The sequence below is a fragment of the Nicotiana sylvestris genome, chromosome 4 (assembly GCF_000393655.2).
Source record: "Nicotiana sylvestris chromosome 4, ASM39365v2, whole genome shotgun sequence".
NCBI classification, from domain to species: domain Eukaryota; kingdom Viridiplantae; phylum Streptophyta; class Magnoliopsida; order Solanales; family Solanaceae; genus Nicotiana; species Nicotiana sylvestris.
This window is the reverse complement of record NC_091060.1, coordinates 67,419,738-67,445,675: the sequence shown is the minus strand read 5'-3', so window position 1 is coordinate 67,445,675 and position 25,938 is coordinate 67,419,738. Positions and strand designations below refer to the sequence as shown.

Here is a 25,938-nt window from a genome sequence, read left to right as displayed (position 1 = left end):
TCAGAATTAAACTAAACTTTGCACATAAGTTCCAATTGAAAAACGGACCTATTCCAAGTCTCGAACGCAAAATTCAAACCTGATAGTCATAAAATCAACCCATAGTCAAACATAGGAAAATTCTAGGGACCTCCAAATTTTATTTTGAGCATACAGCTAAGTCCAAAATCAACATACAAACTAACGGGGACCACAAAAAACCCATTCCGAGATCGTTTTCACAATAGCCAAACCTCGGACAATATTTTTAACCTTTGCTTCCACACTAAGAACCAATTGTTCTAAATCAGTCAAAAACCTCTCCGATACCAAATCAACCATCCGCATAGGTCACCTAACTACAAACACACACACGGGAAGCTTCAAAAAGGGAAAAGTGGCTCAAATATACAAAATGACCGATTATGTCGTTACATTCTCCTCCTCTTAACAAGTGTTCATCCTCGAACGAGTATAGACACATACTTGAAGTGCCTAAAAGATGAGGATAACGGCTCCGCATATCATGCTCGGTCTCCCAAGTTGCCTCCTAGACTAGTTAACCTCTCTATTGAACCTTCACCAATGAAATGTTCTTCGACCTCAACTTTCGGACATGTCTTTCCAAAATTGCCACCAGCTCTTCAACATAAGTCAAAGTCTTGTCCAACTGCACCGAGCTGAAATCTAACAAATGAGATGGATCCCCATAATACTTTCGGAAAATGGAAACATGGAACATTCGGTGAAATTTTGATAATCTGGGGGAAATACTAGTCTGCAGGCCACATCACCGACTCTCAAGAATCTCAAAGGACCCTTCTTCATGAACCTCATCATACACATGGGCAAAACTCTGAGTAGAACCTTCTCACCCACCATGAATGCAACATTGTGAGCCCTCCTATTCGCATAAATCTTCTATCTGAACTACGGTGTATGAAGCTGATCGTGAATCAATTTCATCTTCAGCAGAAAAATAATGAACTAGATCAGTGCCCAATAACCTAGCCTCCCCATGCTCAAACCAACCAATCGAAAAATGACACTGCCTCCCATATAATGCCTCGTATGGAGCCATATGGAGGCTCAACTCATAGTTGTTGTTGTAGGTGAACTTTGCTAGCAGTAGAAGTTGATCCCATGAGAATCAATGACACAGGCACATAACATGTCCTCCAAAATCCTAATAGTGCACTGGTACTGTGTGTCCATCTAAGGATGAAATATTGTACTCAGCTCCACCTATGTTCCCAAATCACACTGCATGGCTCTCCAAAAAAATGATGTGAACTATGTGTCGCGATTCAAGATAATGGATACCGGTACACCATGAAGGTGAACAATCTCACGAAGATAAATTTGAGTAGTTGCTCTGAAGAGTAGGTAGGTCATGAATGGAATGAAGTGTGCAGACTTGGTCAGTCTATGCACAATGACCCACACAATGTTGAATCTTCTCGAGGTCCTTGGCAACCCAGCCACAAAAATCCATGGTGATACGTTCCCACTTTCACTCAAGAATATCAAGCCTCTAAAGCAAACCGCCTGGTCATTGATGCCCATACTCAACCTGTTGACAGTTCAAACACCAACCTGCATACTCCACAATATCTCTCTTCATTATTCTCCACCAGTTCTGCAGCTTCAAATTGTGGTACACCTTTGCAGTGCCCAAATTAATGGAATACCACAAACTACGGGCCTCAACAAGAATCAGCTCCCACAACCCATCCATATTAGGCACACAAATCTGAACCTGAAGCTTCAACATCCCATCATCACCAATAGTCACCTCCATGGCATCTCCATGTTGCACCGTGTCTTTGAGGACAAGAAAGTGGAGATCATCATATTCATGTGCCTTGATGCGCTAAAAATGACGACTATGGAACCATTCAAGCAAGAACATTGTTAGGCTCTGATATATCTAACCTCACAAACCTATTGGCCAATGACTAAACATCCTACGCTAATGGTCTCTCCCCAACAGAAATAAAAGCAAGACTCCCCATGCTCTCACCTTCCTACAGAAAGCGTCGGCCACCACATTGGCCTTCCCGGGATGATAACGAATGGTGACATGATAGTCCTTTAGTAGCTCTTACCACCTCTATTGCCTCAAGTTCAGATCCTTTTGTTTGAATAGGTGTTGAAAACTCATGTGGTATGTGAACACCTCATAAGACACGTCATAAAGAAAAAATAGTCTACAAATCTTAAGTGTGTGAACGAGGGATACTAACTCCAAATATTTTACTTGGTAGTTCTTCTCATAGGGCTTCAAATAACGCAAAACATAAGCAATCACTCAGCCCTCCTGCATTAACATGCATCCAATGCCAATCCGTTAAGCATCACAATGGACTCTATATGAACCCGATGTTGAAGGCAAAACTAGAATTGGAGTTATAGTCAAGACATTCTTGAGCTTCTAAAGGCTCTCCTCACACTTGTCAGACAACCTAAATGGGGGTACCCTTCTAAGTCAATCTAGTCAAAGGAGATATAATGGATGATATACCCTCCAAGAAATGGCAATAACACCCATCCAAACCTAGAAAACTCCTAATCTCAGTAGCAGTAGAAGGTCGGGGACAACTCTCAACTACCTCAATCTTCTCTAGATCTGTTATATCCCATGTTTTCGTACGTAAGAGTAAGTCGTAAGCCAATTGATGTAAGTTCGAAAATAAGATCTTTTTTGAAAGTACATAACGTTAGTTCATCATATTATCTTGGAGGTTACAAATCTTTAAGATCATGAATAATAAGTACCAAAAGGGTTGGAAAGCTTAGACGCTAAACGAATAGAAAAATATAAGTTTCGTCGAAAGTCGACAAGTTTGGAATGTCATAACATATACTTTTGGGGTGAGACCGGGGTGATTAACATGATGAGGAGGTTAAGAGATGAGTTATTTTAGTTGTATGATAGTCGTATGTTATGTTTTTAAGTCAAGGGAGTTGTGGAACAAAAGTTGGCAAAGGTCATCACAAGTTGCATTCATAATGTGCTGAAATTTAGGCCAAATATAGCTGAAATTTTCTCCCAATATACTTGGAATCAAGGGAAAATATACATATCGAATTGAAGATCTACGAGTCTAGTTTCTAACACATTATACCATTTGTTGATACGACATCGGACTAGAGATATTCGCATTTTTGCAAGACTGCACAAGCAACTCCCATGGGACCCACAAAGTCGTTTTAAACTTCTGCTTGTATTTAAGTCATTTATATGTCATTTTAACTCATTTTTTCTCATCCACAACAGTTCCTAAACCCTCCTAGATTCTCTCCAAGGGTGAAAACCTAAGATAAAAACATGAATCCAATACTAGAAATCTCCTGGTACTTGCTAGATCGTAGTTCGGCATCATGTTGTTATTTATGATTAATCTAAGAATCAGCACCTCCTTCATGTATATTAGGGTGTCAAGGCTAAATACAAATGTTTACACACCAACATGCACACAAAAGTTGATTCAAGAAGAGAATACAGCTCCTATAATGTTGTGGTGTGATTGAGGGTTGTTGTGAGCTAACCAGCTGGGGATTTCAAGTTGTATCTACTTCTTAAGGTAAGTAAATCATGTTCTTGGTTGTACTTAAGGTCAATCATGTGTTGGTTAAGTTGTTGAGTGAAAATCTACAAGATAGTAATTGACATGGCATAAAGAATCGCTTTCTTTTTTGTGGGCTGTATTGAGGCTATATAAATGGTTTGTTGTGGCTGGAAATTATTGTATATGGTGAAATCGGGGGAACCAATTTCTCATTAATAAGGAATTTCGGGAGGTCACATCGGAGGTTCGAGACCACGAACCGAATCCCCCCTCAAGATCTATTGACACCCGGCCTGGGGATAATGTTGGCCAAGACCCCAACGGGCATGGAGAGTTTCCGAAGAATGCAGCCGGGGCCGGTCGAGTCTATCAGGCTAGTCGAAAAGCTGATCTGCGCCTGCATTGTAAAGCTAGTCAATTGTCCCATCCCACTTTCTTTATCATTAATGTATCTTGTGTTATGTTGGGATTTCACTTCCTATATAAGGGGAATCCTTGGCACTTTGGAAACCCTGTTCCTCCAACTATTCGACATGAAATATACAATAACTCTTTCTTTTCTCTCTAAAATATTCTTTCGATATTATTGCCCTTATTTGTTGGCTTCATACTTGTTCTTCATTTACTGATTATTAATGGCCATAAAGACCCCCCTTTAATTATATCCTAACTATTAGCCCTTTCCCCATTATCCCCGATAGCTCGAGCCTGAGCCCAGGCATCGACCTCGAGGCCCCTCATCGGTCAGTCCGAGGCCAAAATAGCTAAACCCCCAGTTCGATTATAATTCCATTTTAGCTCACATTTCATCTTTTATCTTCGGATATTTAGCATCAACTGCTGTAACAACTAGCATAAAAATAGGTCACGTATTTTTAGAGTCCCATCAACAAATTTAGTTGTTATTACCATTTTCACAGTAAACAGTTTGGCGCCCATAGTGGGGCTAAAAATAATAGTGATTATTTTCTTGCTGGTTTCGTTACACAACGGAAGTTATCTTTCACACTTTTTCTTGTCCAAGATATTTGATTTCAGGTCAAAATGTCTGGCTCCGCGAACAGAGTTGAGAACTACAACCTTGAAAACCACTGAGAAAACGGTGTGGCTATTCTAATTGTTGGAGCATCACCACAGAACCCGAAAACGCACCTGGACCGATTCCAGCAGACGCGGGTTTGCAAGATGCACAGAAGGTCGACGAAACCTCACACATCGACAAGATCATACAACACGACGACCAATAGGAAGCCCAAAAAACCCCAGCTCGGGAAGAACGGGAAGTTAGCCTTCATGTTATTTTTGAAATGTTGCAGGCACAATAGTTGGCTATCGCTCGGCTGCAAAGCCACCCGAAGACTCCCAGCATGGTAGCACCGGGGACTGCTCCCCTAGCCGAACAAATACCTGAGAGATCGAGCAACAATGGATTGATAGCCGACACTACCATTGTGAAAATGCTCGAAGACCTCACCAAAAGGGTCGAATCGAGCGAGAAAATGATAGCAGCCAACGATAAGAAGGTCGAGACCTACAACTCTAGGGTCAACCAGATTCCGGGTGCACCCCCGCCCCTGAAGGGTATGGATTCAAAAAAGTTCATACAAAGGTCATTCCCCGAAGAAGCGACCCCGAAACCCATTCCAAAGAAGTTTAGAATTCCGGAACTCCCAAAGTACAATGGGACCTTAGACCCCAATGAACATGTTACTGCCTACACTTGCGCGGTAAAAGGCAATGATATAAAGAACGATGAGATTGAGTCCATATTGCTGAAAAAGTTCGGGTAAACACTCTCGAAGGGGTCCATGGTGTGGTATCACAACTTGGCTCCAAACTCCATAGATTCATTCGCCATGCTAGCAGACTCATTTGTAAAGGCACATGCCGGTGCCATCAAAGTAGTGACGAGGAAATCCGACGTTTTCAAAATTAAGCAAAGGGAGAACATGATGCTGTGGGAATTCGTGTCACGCTTTCAAATGGAACGAATGGAGCTACCGCCAGTCTTCAACGACTAGGCAGTGCATGCTTTCATTCAAGGTCTGAACGAACGAAGCTCGGTGGCTTCAAAATAATTGAAGTAGAATTTGATCGAGTATCTAGTTGTGACCTGGTCGGACGTCCACAACAGGTAGCAGTCGAAAATCAGGGCTGAGGATAACTAGTTGGGAGCCCCCTCGGGCTCAATATAACCAAGCAGGCTCCTGGCAAAGGAACCAAAACCAAACAAAGAAATATATCTGCCGTATACCGAAGATAGGAAGAATACCCCGAGGCGAAACCTACTCGCAATGATCGGAGAATGGATCGAGGATAGGATCCTCGAGGACTCATCAACAGAGCCAGATTCGATAGGAACGCAGGGCTAACGGGTGCACCTTATTTGTTAGAATACAACTTCAACGTCGATGTATTGGACATCGTGTTCACCATCAGTAAAATCAGAGACGCCATGTGGCCCAAGCCTATACAAGTGGATCCCTCACAAAAGAATCACAACTTAGTGTGCGAGTTTCACAACACAGATGGCCACAGGACTGAGGATTTCCACCAACTCCGAGAAGAGGTAGCCCGACTACTTAGCAAAGGGCATCTCGTGAATTCCTTAGAGATCGAGCCAAAAATTAGTCCGGGAAAAAGAGTCGACCAAGAAGAACGAGGCAAACGAGACACAACATGTCATCCACATGATAATGGGAGGCGTCGATGCCCAACATGAACCTGTAATGAGAAGGACAAAAATATCCATCACCAGAGAAAAGCGGACCCGGGGATATATTACCGAGGACGCCCTTACATTCAGTGAAGAGGACACCGAGACCTTGTCTCAACCTCACAGTGATGCACTGGTAATCTCTTTCCTAGTAAATTCTTTTCAAATAAAACGTGTACTCGTGGATCCAGGTAGTTCGGCCAACATTATCAGGTCGAGGGTTATAGAGCAGCTCGGACTGCTCGACCAAATCATTCCCGCCACTCGGGTCCTCAACGGATTCAACATGGCAAGTGAAACAACGAAAGGAGAAATCATCCTCCCAGTCACTGTGGCTGGCACAACCCAAAACACCAAATTCCATGTCATTAAAGGAGACATGAGGTATAACGCCTTATTCAGACGACCATGGAAACACTGCATGAGAGCGGTACCATCCACTCTTCAACAAATGATAAACCTCCGCTCGCAAAAGAGCCAAAAGGCAATCGAGCCACACCCTCGATCAAGACCGATTAAACAAAATAAAGGACCGTACCGCGTCCTCATCTCGAGTGATTGGAACATATCGATTCTCAAAACATTGTCGGCACGTCTCACATTAAGGTATGACCATCTCCCTTTTCATTTTATATTTCAGACTAACCTTTGTGCAGGCACCCAATCGGAGCGATTAGAACGCTAGCACAGCTTGAAGACCTTAATGTTTTAAAGCATCCGTTGCACTCTTTTCCTTCGACCGAGTTTTTATCTCGAAAAAGAGTTTTCCCGGCAAGGTTTTTAGCGAGGCAACATCTGCATGATACCTAAGGGAAACTCAACAAATATTTGAGGTCTCTTTTGCAAACAACCCCGAACATTGGGGGGCATTCCCTCCGGAAGACACCCTCTCGGAAAAACCATGAAACGCCGAACAGGGTCCCTATAAGAAAGTAATATGCCGGGTCAAACGGCCAAACAAATCGTGTCCATATAGTCGGGCCCCCGACGGTGAATACGGGTACACTTGTATCAAATAATCGAAGAACATCTTTTATCAGGGCATCTCGCGCTCCAAAAGAGACTCGGCACCTTCACAAAAATAATTCCTCCGCTAGAAACATCCTGAATACTCGGGGACTAGCATCAAAATCTCAAAAGAAAAGCGCATGACCTCAGTGTCGGGATCTCCAAACTCATAATCCCTCAACGAGGCAGCACAGATATCACGAAACATCTCCAAAAGGAAAAATGTCCCGAATACTCGAGGACTGGTGTCAAAATTTCAAAAGAAAAGCGCACGACCTCAGGGCTGGGATCTCCAATATCGTAAGCCCCCGACGAGGCAATGTGAAGTTTACAAAAAATGGCTCCCGAGTCAGGCAACTCTCGACGACTCAAGGACTACCGTCAAAACGCCACCTCTAGTGACTCATCAAAACACGAGACCATAAGACCCAGAGATGGCAGAATCCGTCCCGTAAGACCTCAACAGCATGAAAAATCTGTAAGACCTCAACAACATGAAAAATCTGTAAGACCTCAACGACATGAAAAAACTGTAAGACCTCAACGGCATGAAAAAACTTCAAGACCTCAATGGCATGAAAAATTTGTAAGACCTCAATGGCATGAAAAAACTGTAAGACCTCAATGACATGAAAAACCTGTAAGACCTCAACCACATGAAAAACCTGTAAGACCTTAACATCATGAAAAACCTTTGAGACCTCGACGATATGAAAATTTTGTAAGACCTTACTACAGGTATAAATTTGATCCCGAAGTTTAGGCTACATATCGAATTTGTAAGACCCCTCAAAAGGCATACCCTCGATATAGACACCCAAACTACTACACTCGAGTCCAAAAATGGCTCCGACCAAACACAAATGACTACGGTCATATAGTTGTACCAACCGAATTAACGCAACTCGGGGATGCCCGACCGTCGCTCCAAAATCATAGGCTATTACTTCGAATCTACTTCGAAAAGAACAAGTTAAACAGGCTACCCTCGATAGGCAAAAGAGCTTCGACCATGTCAGCTCCAAATCACAAGGCTTCGAGCTACTCAGCCTACGAGCTAAACCATCTAAGCTTCTTAAACATCGTCGCAAATGACTTAAAATCGAGGTTCTTCCCGAACCGATGACGGGTCAGGCAAAATCATTTCAAAAAGTCATTAACGAGAGGAAAACAAAGCCTACATATGCCTACGGGCAAAGCGTAAGAACCATTGTCACCAGCCTAACGAGCCTCAGGGCCACACACTAAAAGGTCACAACAACTGAAAGCGTAAGAGCCATTATCGCCAGCTTAAAATTTGAAATCTTGAGGGTCATAATGAGCTTGAGTCGTAACCCGATTCGGAGACTAGACCCAATATAGTTAACTATACATGCCTAAGGGCAAAGCGTAAGAGCCGTTGTCGCCATCTTAACGAGCCTTAGGGTCGTGCATATAAAAGGTCGCTTTGACCTAAAGTGTAAGAGACGCTATCTCCCTCCCATGCAAACATAAAAGCTTGAGGGTCGAATGAGCTCGACTCGAAGCCCGACTCGGAGACTAAACCCAAAACAGTTGAGCAAAAGCATAAGAGCTCTAACACCAGCTTACACTAAAAGTCGTACCAACCAAGCACGTAAGAGCCCCTAGGCCTGCCTAATGAGCCCCTAGGCCATATCACGAATCTAAGGATTCTTACCAACTCTTAAACAAGTCCGCCTGGTTAGAAGCAAAGCAGAAAGGGGTACAAAAGAAATAAAACTTTAGGTTTTCCTTTATACACATACAAGAGATACAACCTCTAGCTACAAACATGTTTTGGAAATGTTACATACAGGCGACAAAATCTATGCCCTCCCCCTGGGGGCTACGACTTGCCGGTTTCATCTTTACTTTACTCGGCATTCAGCGAAAGCAATCGAGCATCACGCTCATCCGCCTTTTCTAGCGCCAGCTCCTCCGTAAGGGCGAAACCCCTATGAAGGGTCTTCTCGAGGGTCTTCCTTCAAGAATTGCAACGAGCATATTCTTCAATCCTCCCTTCATGACCAAGGATCCTTTTATGCTCGGCTTGAGCATCGATAGCATCCATTAAATAGATCGCCATCTCCTGATCAGCATCAGTCTGGCTCATTGCAGCCTCTACTCGGGCATCAATGACCTCAGCCCCGACTTTTGAAAGCTCGGACTCGAGCTCTTCAAACAATTTTGTTTGAGCCAAAGCACTGTCACGAGCTAGGCGAAGTTGAGCTTTAAAAGCAGTAACTTTGGCCAGAGCATTCATTCCCCCTAAAGCCTGAGCCTCCGCCCGAGCTTTCAACTCATCATGCTCACACCTGGCCCAACAAACTTCACCTCCAAGGCATTTCAGGGCCTCCGTCTTTTTCTACAATTGAAATAAACTAAGTGTTGGCCCCAGGAGCCAGAAGTCAGAATGCACATTCATCCGGGATAAAAATCTACCCACTCCTTCAGGTGATTTTTGCAGTTTAAGTTCCGGCTCGCCTCACACTGCAAAATGCACCAACTCGACCTTGTTTTCATCATAAAGGAGCCTCAGGGATCTCTCCTCATCCAGGGATTTCCATAGCCTGGCTTCACAACAAAGCAGCCCAGACTCAAGCTTGTTGGATGCCTGCAAAAGAAAACTCAGTAAGGAAATGAAGGCGCAAATCTCGAAAAATCTGTGTCGAAACTCACCGCAAAGTGAAGCCGTTGTTGATACCCAATTTTTCCTGTATATTTTTATATGCAAAATACTTTCAAAATAGCATATTTAAACATATATAAGTATGTCCAAATCTTTTATTATTTTTCCTTAATTTTTAAATCAATTTATTGCCCTATTTTATAGATTAAAATCCAATAATTATTCCCAAAATTATTATTTTGGTGATTAATTTATTGGATTCTCACATTTATGCTAAAATATAGCTATGATAATTTTTATATACTTTTACAAATTTATTTGGTATTTTAAAAGCTAAATTGCATATAATTGCAATTTTAGCCTCTTTTAGGATTAATTACGTTAATATTCATAAAAATTAGGTCTAGTATTTTTAAATAGTTAACTATGTGTTATAAATCATTTTGGTGCCCTTAATTTATTTTTAGAAATTAATTTATTATTTTTATAAATCGAATATGGAAAATTGGCTATTTAAATGTTAGCCCAATTTCATTTCAATAATAGCCAAATTCTGATCCCAATTAGACCCAATTCAAACCCGTTTACCACGACCCAAATCCATTCATACCCGACCCCCTAACCCAAGTAAACCAACCCATACCCGGATCCCCACCTAACCTCTTTAATCCCAACCGTTGATCACTTAGATCAATGGCTCTCGTCCCTCCTTTCCTAATTAAACCCAAAAGACCCCCCCCTCCCGCCAAACACATTCATTATTCATACTCCGCCACCTCTGAATCCCATTCTCTCTCAAACCCTAGTCGCCGCCCTCAACTACAACCCCTAAAACCTCCCAAATCCATGGCTTCCAAGGTCATCGGAGGCCTGTATCCACTTCCCACGGCTTTTACGTGTTCGATTGTTATGGTTTCAAGGCTAGATCTTGAAAGAGCTTGGTCCAAACCTTGGTCGATTTCAGTTTATGGCTGTTCTCCGGTCGTCTCTGACCTCTCTCCGGCCAGCCATGGCTATTCGAGTCTGACTCTTGACTCTCCTTCTTAGATCGATGGTTTTCGAAGCCTTTCTCACCACTTGGGGTTCTTCTGAAACCCTAATCTTTAAGGTTCTCTCGATTTCTCTTAAATCTATTTCAGATCAATGTATGCTCTGAACTTTTAAGCATTTTTCTCGAAGTTTCATTTAAAACTCCACTTTCAAAACTCCTTATCCTTCTAATTAAGGTTCTGTTAAGTTATTTCGAAACCTTTCTTTGATTTCTGATATGTTTTGCTGTGTTTGCTGGTATTATCCTTCTGCCTGAGTTTGCATGTTAAAACCCCCAATTTCTTTTAACTGTTTATTAAATGAATGATTGTTTGCCTAAGTTTTGTCCGATCTGTCTATTTATCATTTTTTTTAAAACCCTTCTATTGTTGAAAATCTTTTGGTTTTGGGTCTGAGACTATTCGTTTAAGTGCAGAAGTTCTTTTCGAAATCTCTTGTTCCCTTTGTGTGATTCTTCTGATTCTGGGTTTCTATCTTCTCTTTAACTCGCCTATGTTGAAAGCCCTAATTTTTAGTGGGTTCTTGGTTTGGTTTTGTGTATCAGCATGACTGGCCGGTTCTCATTTTTGAGTTTCTGTGATTCTTTGTGACTATCTTGCCTTGATTTACTCAGTTTCTTAGCCTAAAAAAACTTACACTGATTCTACTTGCTTGTGTTCATCTTGAATGTTCGAAACTTGCCTCTTTCTCATCGAATCAGTATTATTTGACTCTCATGTTTGCTAGGTTTGTATGTCGACTCTTGACCGTTTGTGTCTTACTTTATTTATATGAAAAATATTGACACATGACTTTCTCTTTGATTGATTCTGATTCTCCCGTTTCTTGGTCTAATTTGAACACTTTCCTTTAGAACTTCGATCCCTACTTTTCTACTCAATCTGATTCATTCGCTTACCTTGGCTGCTTGATTCTTACTGTCTATTTCCCTAATTAGAGTTTTTCTGAACCTAGCCCTAATATTTTTCTGTATGCCTAATATGTTCGAATTATCTCCTTGTCTACACATTGATTTCTTTCCTTATTTGTTACTCGTTCTTACCGTTTGAACTGATTCCCTTTAATTAAGGGAGTACTTGCACTGATTTTGATTCTATTTGGTTCTGAGTTCCGTAATTACTATACAATTGTAATTCTTGCATTATTATACATGCTTTCGAACTACTATATATACATATTCTCTCATTAACACAAATACACGAACATTTTAGTTGTGAACTCACACTTACACTCAAAACACTCTCTCTTGCTTTATTACTTGTACTATGGCATGTTCAGCCGGCTGAAAGCCAAGGCTATATTCCGAAGTCCTGCTACTTTTCTTTACTGCACTTTGCTTCTTTGACAGGTATGTTCTAATTAAGTTTTTCAGCACCAACAACAACATGCTTACTTACTGATTTTGCATTATTGTCTACCTACTGCTTGTATTTAATTCAGTACCATTACTCAACATGCTGTAATTTCCTTTCTCATGTTCTGAATCAATCTATTATGAATCCCAAATCCTTATCCCAATGTGATTAATACTTGTGGCTAGTTTGGGGCATGACAGCATTGGACACTACTAAGAGTGACCCAAACTTGATCCTCCTAGGATCATAACCCCCCATGTTTCCCTTATATGTTGTGTGCTCTAGTTGATTTACAAGCATGACAGTACTCCCTATTGTTGTGCATCCCAGAATTAACTCTTGCCTAAGTATATAGGCTCCTTGCAATGGATTCCCAATCCCCTGGCTCTTTGTGTAAATTTATCAATTCTGTGAAGTGTTAATGATTGACTCCTATCACCCTTTCCCTCTCCTTTATTCCTTTAGTTCTTAGAACTCAGTTTCTGCACTTCTCACTCTCTTCTTAGACTTAAGTTCTGCCCCCCCCCCCCTCCATGCGAGCCTTGCCTTGGGACCCATGAGCTCCCTCTAAACTTGGACACATGAGGGCTGGCATTTCCACACTGCACTTGTCCCTATTCTGGTTATGAAACTTCGGTGTGAGCACTGCCCGGGGTCCTATTGAGGCCTTTAGGGAACTCTGATACACTCAAGGCTGAGAAAGGCTTTGAATCAATGGTATTTTGAGTTAGTTTATCTCATAACTCAAAGAGGAAGTCAAGAATAAGGCTTCCTCTGGTTGTAACCTCTTCTTTTACACTTTTCTGATGTAATTCATTATTCGGTTTGTAATAATTTGTAATAAACATTAGGGCTTTGGTTAGTGAAAAGGGTTTGGAAATTATGCATGCTCAAGGGTAGAAAACATGCCTATAAGATTGCATTCTCTACTTGTTCAATTCACATTTAGAAGACATGCCTATAGGAGTGCTCTAATTCTGCATATTCACACTACATGTAGAAACCATGTCTATAGGACTCGCTTGTTCAATTCACATCTAGATAACATGCCTATAGGGATTATCTGAAATTCTGCACATTTGTCACCGTTTAGGTATCATGTCTATAAGGGTCTAAAATCAGTAACATATAAAAATCATGCCTATGATTCCCAAGTAATATTCTGGTTCGTTTCTATTTACATTCAATGTGAGATATCATGCCTATAGGGATTAAAATCAGCAATATTAGATACCATCGCTTGCAGAATCTGAAACTAGTTCAATTTAAAATCAGTTCGATTTTGAACCAGTTTTAAACAACTTTCCGTATTTATTTTAACGAAGTTTAGCAAGCATGCCTATAGGATCTCAAACAATTTGTTTTTAGTTAGTATTGTTTCGCCTCATTCTGAATTAAGTAGATATCATGCCTATAGGACTCTGTCTAAATACTTAGGCAAACTTTAAAGTAATAACTGTAAAAATGAATCCATTTTTTGTTAAATGCTACAACCAGCAGGCACGCCTGATTCGGACTTCTTATCCGAGTTATGTAATAAACTAATTTGCCTCAATAATCAACTTCCCTCGTCTTTATGTGCTTTAATCAGACCCAAAAAGTATGTGCAAGTCATGCTAGTTATGTGTTTTGTTTGAGGAGGTATACTTAAGCCTTATGTGTTTATGTGTTTCCCCTTTACTGTGCAGTCTTTTATATGTTTTGTATGTTGCCTTAGATTTTTACCTTTGAAACTTCAAGTCAGCCTAATATCCATCCCCTTTAGGATTAGTAGTCCTAAGTGCCTCCGGGACTGATAAGAACGAGACGGGTAATATCATGTAATAGTGTTCGAGACCAATCCGCGCTTTATTATCTTAAACGTGGTGGGAAAGGGTAAATATGAATATGATGACCGGTGCGCTAATTTCATGTGTAACCCCTCTTTTGAGGAGTGATTACCGGGTATTGCATTGATGTGATCCATATTTTTATCAAACCTAGGACCCCTTTCTTTATTTCCCCCTTCTTTTTTGGGCATTGTAACTCCTTATTTAAAATCAGCTCTTGTAATTGCTCTTTCAAACTTGGTTTACTTTTCGACCATTGTGTATTGAAATCCCCTCTTTTTTTTAGCCTTATCTGCTTATATGTTAATTGCACCCCACATTCACAATAACTGTTTGGCCGGGAACCACACTAGTAGATCCTAAGGGGTGCCTAACACCTTCCCCTTGGGATAATTTCAAGCCCTTACCCAATCTCTTGTTGTTTAAACAAACTTAAAATTGAATTTATTGTGGTGTCCTAATGCACCTTAGTCATTAGGTTGAGACTCTTCAATTGCAAAACACAGTTCCCAAAAGGAACGAGTTGTCCCACACTAAATGTCCTAAACCTAATTTCGCGAGAAAAAGGGGGGCGCGATAGCCGTTGGGCTTCTTCGAAGGCTGAACACACACTTGCCAATCCAGTCCCTTCGACCCTAAAAGAGACTTCTCCGGTCGAAGCACGATCACCCGGTGTATGCAATCCCGGGTCTCTAGTATCTCCCGAAATGACGTCAACGAAAAAGGAAGGTGATAGCAATGAAGGAATAGCACAACACTCACCATGATATTTGCTTCCCACCTGCCCCGGGACAAAGCTGGCCACTCGCGTTCCACATAGGTCGAGTGGGTCGCCAATTCTCGAACCCAATCCAACAGATCATGAACGTCGCTCAGTGCCTATGAAATCGTTGTAGAGGAAGAGAAGAAGGCACGATTACGAAACCGACTTTCGCCATAGACAGAACTGATAAAGCACGAGATGCACCACTTACGATTATAGCTTCATTCCTCAGTGAATGGCATGATCTCCTCGGGTATAATGTTAGTGTTACGCACACGAATGAAGTGACTCATCTATACCCGGTCTCCATTTTCCTTGACAACAACAATGAAGGGCGTAGTCGATCGACACCGCAAAGTCAGCAGACCTCTATGGTCCTAAAGACCGGAGGCGGAGCTCTCCCCTCCTTTTCGGACAGACCCTGACAGAGCCGCTGTGGCAGTCACAAAATTAGAGAACTAAAAAACCGAGGATATGTGCAAACGCATTAGCACTGGATATGTGCAGACAATTTGCCTGCCACAAAGCCGGTTAGGAGCACTAACCGAGAACACCCTCTTCAGTCCCGAGGTGGTAAACGACCTTGAGGACCTCTATCGAAATGAGGTTAGGCTCCAAGAAGCCAATAGCACCATCACCAGTCCCGAGGTGGTACCTGACCTCGAGGACCTCCATCAAGACAAGGTCAGGCTCCAGAGAGCCGATGACGCCTTCGCCAAAGGAGATACCCGACTTCGGGGAATTTTTGTCAAAAAGGAATCAGGCTCCAAGGAAATAAGCATTCGAATTCCGCCTGTATGGGCTTGGCCCCGGATACCATCTAAGATCGGACAAACCCTCTTTCAAAATCTATCTACAGCACCATAAGGCTATTCATACTAAGCCAGAGCGCATTTCTAGGTGGTCCGAATTTGAACGAATCTCCGGTCGGGGACTGCCCTCAAGAGATCAAAGGCAGCCCCTGCCTACAGGCCCTCGATCAAATTTCTTCTCAAAGGTTACCACAGAGTCCTCTACTAGTTCGATCCAAGGGATCACAAGGGATTCTGCGCGAAACCGTTGTTATCAACCAAAGGTTGGAAGGTATACTCACACCTGGGTTCAGTATTAGCAACGACAGACAAAGTCATGCATTCGGAGTCTCCACAAACATAAAAGAATGTAGCAAACATCGAAGACAAATCGGGAAAAATCTTTGTATTCACGAAATATTCCATTACAAAGTCCTACAAGGGGTCCTTACATATGATTACAAAAGCCCACGAGGGGTCCTTACACGGGAACAAAGAAGTTGAAGAGAGTACATACAATAAAAGCCAAAGAACCCAGCCTATTCTCAAAGGTGCATCCTCAATAGCAACATTTTCGATATCATCTCCTCAAACATGCGTCCTCAAAGACAATATCATCCAAGCACAATCCCCTCGGGAGTCTTATCTAGATTCTCCAAAATGGCATATTCAAAAGGAGATACAATGAAGGGGAAAGAGATAGAGAAGACCAAAGTGACGCGGAAAAGGCAGGAAGGAATGAAGAAGTGGCTGGGTGAAATATCTGGCTAGTATGGATTTCGCCAGGCTATTGCTATAAAGCCACTTCTTGAGACGTTGCCCCAACATGGGAGGTGACAGTTAGTAGACAGTGCCTCCACACCCCAAGGAACCAAAAAGGGTGTAATGCACCAAGCCAGGGGAGGAGGGTGAGCAGCGGTGTATAATCCGAGCCCCCTCTTGAGCAGCGGTGTATAATTCAAATATTTCCTTGAGTCAGAGGAAATCGGTCCTCTGCTTCATCGTCCCAAGCTGATGGAGATGACAACAACAACAACATGGAAACAACATAATCTCACTCAACCAGAGAAGGTCCGAAAGATAGGCCATTGCATGCCCGATATCGCCATAAAATCTTCAGGCCATGGGCCCCAAACATGGTGAACGACAAAGAATAAAGATAGCGAGAAAGAAGGAATGGATGGGTGTGGAAAAATACTTTGGTAAAAGGTTGATCCCAGGAGACCCACAATTATAGAAAGAGGGGTAACGTAATCGACGTCGCTATTATCGCCCTCGAAAAATGTAACGACAGGCGCATTTAATGCATCCATGGGGGCTGAATCGACGACGGCATTATGGCTCTGAAGAATGATAAACTGCAACGCGTTGAATGGTCATGGAAAGGCAAGACGACGAAACATTTCGATAATCATGGAAGCTTGCATCATCAGCACGACATCATTACGGGGAGCCCGTAAAGTGGGATGTCAAAATCGTTTCTTGTCGCTTCTCTCTAAGAAACGCGGGGACTATTTGTATATGGTGAGATCTGGGGAACCAATTTCTCATTAATAAGGCATTGCGGGAGGTTGCCTCGGAGGTTCGAGACCACGAACCGAATCCTCCCCCTCGAGATCTATTGACACCCAGCCTGGGGATAATGTTGGCAAGACCCCAACGGGCATGGAGAGTTTTCAAAGAATGCAGTCGGGGTCGGTCGAGTCTATCAGACTAGTCTAAAAGCTGATTTGCGCCTGCATTGTGAAGCTAGTCAGCTGTCCTATCCCTCTTTCTTTATCATTAATGTATCTTGTACTATGTTGGGATTTTCCCTCCTATATAAGGGGAATCCTTGGCACTTTGCAAACAATGTTGCTCCAACTATTCTACAAGAAATATTCAAGAACTCTTTCTTTTCTCTCTAATATATTCTTTCGATATTATTGCCCTTATTTGTTGGCTTCATATCCGTTCTTCATTTACTGCTTATTATTGGCCAGAAAGAACCCCCTTTAATTATATCCTAACTATTAGCCCTTTTCCGATTATCCATGATAGCTCGAGCCCGCCCAGGCATCAACCTCGAGGCTCCTTATCGGTCAGTCCGAGGCTAGAATAGCTAAACCCCCCAGTTCGATTATAATTTCATTTTAGCTGGCATTTCATCTTTTATCTTAGGATATCTAGCATCAACTGCTTTAAAAACTAGCATAAAAATAGGTCAAGTATTTTTAGAGTCCCATCAACAAATTTAATTGTTATTACCATTTTCACGGTAAACAATTATTATAAATAGTTTTATTATGTTGTGGTTGTTGTTGTTATGCTTACCTATGTGCTAATTTAGTGGATTGAAGAAGATAACATGAAAAATAAGATGTTGATGACAAAGGTTAAGGTGCTAGGTGTGTGGACTTTATTTGAAGATTATGCTTATGATGTTTTGGGTTGAAAATAATATGGTAAGTGTCACGACCCAAACCGATGGGCCGCGACGGGTAACTAGTACCTTACTTAACCGAGTACTAACGTAACGTATCTTTCTTATTACATCATCATATACACGTGACATACGAGCCTAATAGACCAACATAATTATTTATAAACTCAAAACATAGGCCGACAATGTCACGTACCAAACCTGGGGAGGCGTGGCTGGCACCCGGTGCCGTACCGGCCCCAGCGAACCATTCTGTAACTCATTTATTTTCTTTATAACTATCATGGGCCAACATAACCACAACTCATTATGTACAACTATAAGTGGGCAAATACTGTATTAAGAAACCATTTTTTTCTTAAAACATGAATACATATGGGCTGTCAAAGCCTCTGACATACTGTACAAAATGAACCTCTGTCTACAAAGCGTCTAAGATTATTCGACATCAAATGGGAAAGGATACCGACCTACCCATAAGTCTATAGAAAAGCTCTGACACGGTGAGTCATAGACTCGGTTGCACTCCGAATGAGGTGGAGTCTTACCGATCCTTCACTGAATTCAAACCTCGTGTACTGTGAGGGTTTGTCATCTAATTATTTATACCTGCAGGCATGAATACAGTGTCCTCAACAAAAGGACGTCAGTACAAATAATGTACTTAGTATGTAAGGCAGAATTGAAACATAACCATAATTCAACATCAATTAAAGACATATATGAATTAATCTGAATCTCTGAAGTGCCACCGCATATGCATACTTATTATACTTACATATATGCATGATGCTTCCTTTGAGACTATTATCCATGTTGTATGATGCATGACTACCCAACTGATCAGTGGAAACTGCCTGACCGGCTGTCGCACGATGGTAAATGTATGATTGTCCAATCGGTGGTAAATAATGATACATAACTGCCCAACCGGTGATAACTGCCCGATCGGCAGTAGCCCAGTGGTAAATGCATGTCTACCCAACTAGCCGTAGCACGGTGGTAAATGAATATGCATGAGGATGCATGTATCACTATATTATAAATATTAACATCTTTATCAAATACTTTAATAATGTCTTAGGAGCATACTTAGACATGCTTAAATATCAGAAATCCAACGTGCTTATTTGCATTATTTTAAAAGTAATACAAGTTACTTATTATAATTCAAAAATATTATTTCAATATTCATTGGTCATAAAGTTGTGGTCATGTTTTCCAAAATACACACGCACGGACACAGAGACACAATTGCTATGTGACATAATAGCTTAACAGGTCAATCAAATCAATTTAGTTTACAAAGGGTTCTTTGATGTCTATGTGTAAAGATCTATCTGTTTTTCCTATTACCTTAGTGACAATACTACACAAATTCGTACATTATCTTTGCATACTTCCCATTTCTCTAATAGGCATAAAGCCATTCTACAAAGATAAAATAAGTATTAATATATTTCACTTCTTTTGTTTGTTAATAATTCATGTGTTAAATTGCCAAAACTGTCTAGAACCATATCCTATATTTAAAAATGACTTATCTTCCATTTGTGATGGCTCATAAATGCTATATATACTTAAATACCTACAACTTATAAAAGGAAATCTCCTTATTTTCTAAATTACCTCTTCTTGATAACTAGAGCATAAGGTAATTACAACACACAATTATACTTTCACAAACCTATTAGAAGGATGGAAAGACTTGAAAAGATAAATCCTTAATTTCTAAGAGTAGAACCACTTATGGAATAGCATTACGTTTACGTCTCGTTAAATGGATCATGCCAATAGAAAAAAGGATTAGCCTTAACATACCTGAGATTATTCTCTTGATAATCTCTCTAATACACGTCTTTTGCAAAAATACGTAATGGTGGATCGAAGTAGGAAAAAATACGTAACGCCCATAGTTACATCTCATTTTGATGAACTTACATGCTATAGCATCCGAAAAAGAAAATGACTTTATATAAAAATTAACGTCTAAATACTTCCGCTCAATTCGATAACAAAGAAGTTCTTAAAACCTTTAGAAGAATCATGGACATGAGAGCTAGTTAAGAAGATCACGTAAATTATCCTTTTCTGGTCCAATTCCATAAGATGAAAAAGCGCTACAAATATAATATTTGTAATGAAACTAAAAGAGCCTCTAATAAACTTTGTCGAAAAAGAGCCCTAATTAAATAACATCTGATGCTTATATCTTCTAATATAAAGGGAGGTGAATCTTGTTGTATGCTCTTATAATATGACACAATTCTACATGGTATATGAGTCACTTAATATATTTTCCATGTGGCTGCCATGTTTCCTTAATTTTTATCCAAAGTTTTGCCATCCAAGAGTCTTGACATAGTTCCATAGCCACTTGATATATTTACATCCCATTATCCAATAATTCACATGATTAAGGATTATTTCAAATTACTTTAAATAATACTTACTTTTAATACACTTTATACAACTTATTATTATGGTCATGTGGTTATATAAAATCATATAATTTAAAATATTTTTTTTTTAAAAATAAAAGTGTTCCACTCAAAATACCATATCAAATATATATATATATAACGGCATCAAGGTTGTTAAACTTACGGGGTGTAACATCCTTCCCCCTTTTAGAACATTCGTCCTCGAATGTTAACTCATAGAGATTTGCAAACTTTTCACTAGAGTCTCCTCTGTAACTTAAACTAAACCCCAAAAAATATCTGAAATCGCGATTATTCACAACCTTTTGTAGTCGGGTACATTGTATCTTCTTCACCTTTACTTTACCTTACTTACTTTTCAAATCTCCCATCGTATCTTTGTTTGCGGCAAATCCGTTGGCCCAGTTTCCCCGACGTAGGGTAGTCTCGTGGTCATACCCCTCGAAGCTCACAGCCAAGGTCGAGACTCATCTTCGGGGGTCGTCAGATATCAGCCCGGAGGAAATCACATCCTGACAGCTATAGAGGGCTACGGTAGGTGAGAGGGGAGTTCCCGAGGCACACAGCTCAATCTGACAGAGCTGGCCTATTCGGGGCCTATTTCCGTATGTCATGTCCAGCCATCCTATATCCACGCCTTCACGGCTAACACGTTTTGTACTATAGCGGATTTCCCTCATATATAAAAGGGATCCCACCACTTTGTAAGGCTCGACTAATGTTTCTCCAAATATTTCTCCACAAGATCAATAATATCTCTCTCTCTCTATCCCTTTTCTCTCTAACTCGCTTGTTCTTATTGGCTCGAGGCCACTTTAGCATATGCCATCCCCCCGTTTGTTCTTTATTTATTGCTTGGTATTGGCCATAAAAAGCCTTGTTTAATCATATCTTAACTGTTATCCCATCCCTGACTACCCCCGATAGCTCGAGATCAAGCCCAGGTATCGACCCCGAGATCCTCCATCAACCAGTCCGAAGCCAGGGCAGTAGGCCCCTCGATTTGGTTGCTACCTCGTTTTAGCTTGCATTTCATCGTTAAACTTCATATTCCTAGCATCATCTTGTATAACAACTAGCATAAAAATAGATCACGTATTTCTAGAATCCTTTTTACAAATTTAATTGTTGTTACCATTTTTACGGTAAACAGTTTGGCGCTTACCGTGGGGCTAAAAATAATAGTGATTATTTTCTTGCTAGTTCCATCGCAAAAATGCAAGTTATCTTTCACACTTTTTCTTTTCCAAGATCTCTTGATTTCAGGTCGAAATGTCTGTCTCGGAAAACGGAGTTACGAACGACTGCCTCGAACGCAATAGAGAAAGGGACATGACCGAAGGTAAGGTCCTCCAATTTAACATCCACATGATTACCGGGGGAACCACCGCTCCCCAAGGGCCCATGTTCAAACAAACAAGAACATCCGTTACAGAAGAAGGACCGACCCAAGAACGTATACCCGAAGATACCCTTATATTCAGCGAGGAGGACCTTGAGGCTATGACGAAATCGCACAATGTTGCGCTAGTGACCTTGTTCCTCTTAAACAACACAAGAATAAAATGCGTGCTCGTGGATCCAGGCAGTTCGGCCAACATAATCAGGTCGGAAGTAGTAGAGCAGCTGGGGCTGCTCAATCAAGTCGTTCCCGTCCCTCGTATCCTCCACGACTTCAACATGATTCGTGAAATAACGAAAGGAGAGATTACCCTCCCGATTAGCACGTCTGGCGCAATCCAAAATACCAAGTTCTAGGTCATCGACGGCGACATGAGATACAACACCTCACTCGGCATGCCTTAGATACACAACATGAGGGTGGTGCCCTCAACCTTGCACCAAGTGATAAAGTTACCCGCAAGGGATGGAATCACTACCATACATGGAGAGCAGGAGGCAGTGCAAGAAATGTTCACGGTCCACCATGAGACGTCAACCCCAACATGCCAGGTCTTGGACAAGGAGGGAAGCGTGCAGACTCCTAAAGGCGACGAGGAAGACTTCTTCGGCCCCCGAACTTTCATCACCACCCCCGAGGAATCGGATGTGACCAAATCAACAGTCGAAGAACTGGAGTAGACCGTTTTGATCAAGCACCTCCCGGATCGCAAGGTATACCTGGGAACGGGGTTGACCCCCGAACTCAGGACATGGTTTATTCAATTTCTTAGTAACAATATCAATTGTTTTTCCTAGCCCACCTAGAAATGATAGGAATCCTGCTGGAAATAACCTCCCACAAGCTAAGCATTGACCCCAAATTCAAACCCGTAAAGCAAAAGAGAAGACCACAGTCCAAGGTAAAACATGCCTTCATCAAAGAAGAGGTAGCAAAACTTCTTAAAATCGGATCCATTAGGGAGGTAAAATACCCTGAATGGCTTGCTAACGTAGTAGTAGATCCAAAAAAGGGGAAAAAGCTAAGAATGTGCGTCGATTATAAAGATTTGAATAAGGCGCGCCCCAAAGATTCCTTCCCGTTGCCTAATATCAATTGTCTGATCGATGCTACGGCCGACCACGAGAACCTCACTTTTCTCGATGCCTACTTGGGGTATAATCAAATCTAGATGAACCCCGAGGACAGGGCAAAAACCTCATTCATCACGAAGTATGGTACATATTACTATAACGTAATGCCCTTCGGGCTGAAAAATGCAGGAGCAACCTACCAGCGCTTAGTTAATAAAATGTCCGAGCATCAGGTAGGCAAATCAATGGAAGTATATATTGATGATATACTAGTCAAATCCCTGCGCGCAGAGGACCATTTGACCCATTTGTAGGAAACTTTCAACATCCTCCGAAGCTATAACATGAAGCTCAACCCCGAGAAGTGTGCTTTCGGAGTAGGTTTGGGCAAATTGCTGGGCTTCATGGTATCAAACAGGGGGATCTAGATCAACCCCGACAAAATAAAAGCCATCGAAGAGATCACGGTGGTGAACAATGTAAAGGCTGTCCAACGACTAACGGGGCGGATAGCGACCCTGGGCTGATTCATATCAAGATCATCGGACAAAAGCCACCATTTCTTCTCCCTACTCAAAATGAATAATAGTTTCAAATGGACTCCAGTATGCCAACATGCCCTAGAAGAACTGAAACGGTACCTGACTAGCCCGCCTTTGCTGCACACACCTAAGGAGGGTGAGCCGCTATACCTATGCCTGGTCGTGTCTGAAGTAGCGATAAGCGGCGTACTAGTCCAAAAATATCAAGGTACACAATTTCCTATTTATTATGTAAGCCGAACCTTGGGGGACGTCGAAACCCGGTATCCCTATTTGGAAAAATTGGCTCTCACACTGATAGCCGCCTCGCGCAAGCTGAAGCCTTACTTTCAGTGTCACCGTATCTATGTTCTGTCAACTTATCCCCTCCAGAGTGTACTGCACAAACCTGAGTTATCGGGTCGATTGGCCAAATGGGCCATTGAGCTCGGAGGGTATGATATTGAGTATCAACCTCGGACGGCCATCAAGTCCCAAATCCAGGCGGACTTCATGGCCGATTTCTCACCATCCCTCATGCCCAAGGTAGAGAAAGAACTTTTATTAAAATTAGGCACGTCCTCTGGGGTATGGACCCTATTCATAGACGGTGCCACAAACATATGAGGATCCGGGCTCAGCATAGTCCTAAAGCCGCCCGTCGGCAATATAACCAGACAATCCATAAAAACTGCAAAACTAACTAACAATGAAGCCTAGTATAAGGCTATGATTGTAGGCTTAGAACTGGCCAAAAGTTTGGGAGCCGAAACTATCGAGGCAAAGTGCGATTCGCTCCTCGTAGTAAGCCAAGTGAACGGAAGCTATGAAGACCGAGAGGATGGGATGCAGAGGTATTTGGACAAAATCCAAATCACATTACGTCACTTCAAAGAATGGACCTTAGTCCATGTACCCCGAGAGGCCGATGCACTCACAAACCTAGGATCTTCTGTTAAAGAGGAAGACTTACTCCCCGGAGCAGTCGTCGAACTACTCAAATCTGTGGTCGAGGAAGGTCACGCGAAGATCAACTCCACCAGCCTAACATGGGATAGGAGAAACAAATATATTGTCTATCTGAAATACGGGAAGTTACCCGCAGATCCAAAGGAATCGAGGGCCCTGCGGACCAAAGCAGCTCGATTCTCACTCGACGAAAATGGGGCTCTTTACAGAAAAGCTTTTGATGGCCCCCTAGCGGTATGCTTGGGACCGGGCGACACAGATTACGTGCTTCGAGAGATCCAGGAGGGCATCTGCAAAAATCACTCTAGGGCTGATTCCTTAGTCCGAAAGGTGATCAAAGCGGGCTACTACTGGGATAGCATGGAAAAAGACACTAGGGAATTCGTCCGAAAATGCGAGAAATGTCAGTGGTTTGCTCCCATGATCCACCAGCCCGACGAGCAACTACATTCTGTTTTATCACCATGGTCATTCATGAAATGGGGAATGGACATCGTCGGCCCTTTGCCAATAGTGCCAGGTAAGGCTAGATTCATTCTGTTAATGACTGACTACTTTTCAAAATGGGTGGAAGTTCATGCCTTCAAAAAAATAAGAGAGAAGGACGTCATCAATTTCATATGGGAACACATCATATGCCAGTTCGGAATCCCGTATAAAATAGCATGCGATAATGGAAGGCAGTTCATCGGGAGCAAGGTAACACAGTTCCTTGAAGACAACAAAATCAAGAGAATCCTATCAACACCATACCACTCATGTGCAAACGACCAAGCCGAATCTACAAATAAAACCATCATTCAGAACTTGAAAAGGAAATTGGAGAGCGCCAAGGGAAAATGAAAAGAGACACTGCCCGAGGTGCTGTGGGCATACCAGACGACTTCAAAATCAAGCACCGGGGAAACACCTTTCTCTCTAGTATATGGTGCCAAAGCGCTGATACTAGTGGAAGTTGGGGAACCAAGCGCCAGATTCCGACATACTGACGAGGGCTCGAACAATGAGGCCATAACAGCGGCCCTCGAGCTACTCGACAAAAAACGGGAAGCTTCGCTAGTTCGGATGGCTGCCCAGAAGCAGAAAATCAAAAGGTACTACAATAGAAGGACAAATCTCCGGCATTTCGGGATCGGGGACTTGGTCCTAGGGAAGGTTACTCTCAACACCCGGAACCCTAATGAAGGGAAGCTGGGCCAAAACTAGGATGGGCCATACTGTATCCTCGGGATAGTTGGCAAAGGATCCTATAAGCTTGGCACCATGGAGGGCGAACAACTTTCGAGCAACTAGAATATATCGATGCTTAAACGGTATTACTACTCGGGCGTCCGATTGCAAAATCCCAGCAATATCCTCAAGCAAACGTCGAACTCATTTCCTTCGACCGAGTTTTATATCCCAATACGGATTTT

The 25,938-nt window shown here is 42.0% G+C and overlaps 1 protein-coding gene across 1 annotated transcript; it reads right to left on the bottom strand.

The window, feature by feature from the left end:
* Nucleotides 1–883: 883 nt before the first annotated feature.
* On the bottom strand, nucleotides 884–1,780 carry LOC104248058 (uncharacterized). Its single transcript, XM_009804248.1, has 2 exons — nucleotides 1,576–1,780; nucleotides 884–1,101 (listed from the first exon to the last, which is right to left on the bottom strand). The coding sequence occupies exons 1-2, from the start codon at nucleotides 1,778–1,780 to the stop codon at nucleotides 884–886; spliced, it is 423 nt and encodes a 140-aa protein (XP_009802550.1).
* Nucleotides 1,781–25,938: the final 24,158 nt, after the last annotated feature.

What these genes read in the sequence shown, in the direction of transcription:
- LOC104248058 (XM_009804248.1), bottom strand. Translation starts at nt 1,780, where the DNA reads ATGGAGGTGACTATTGGTGATGATGGGATGTTGAAGCTTCAGGTTCAG. An exon ending in AGATATTGTGGAGTATGCAG is followed by an intron (nt 1,102 to 1,575) that starts GTTGGTGTTTGA and finishes TTCTACTGCTAG; the next exon opens with CAAAGTTCACCTACAACAAC.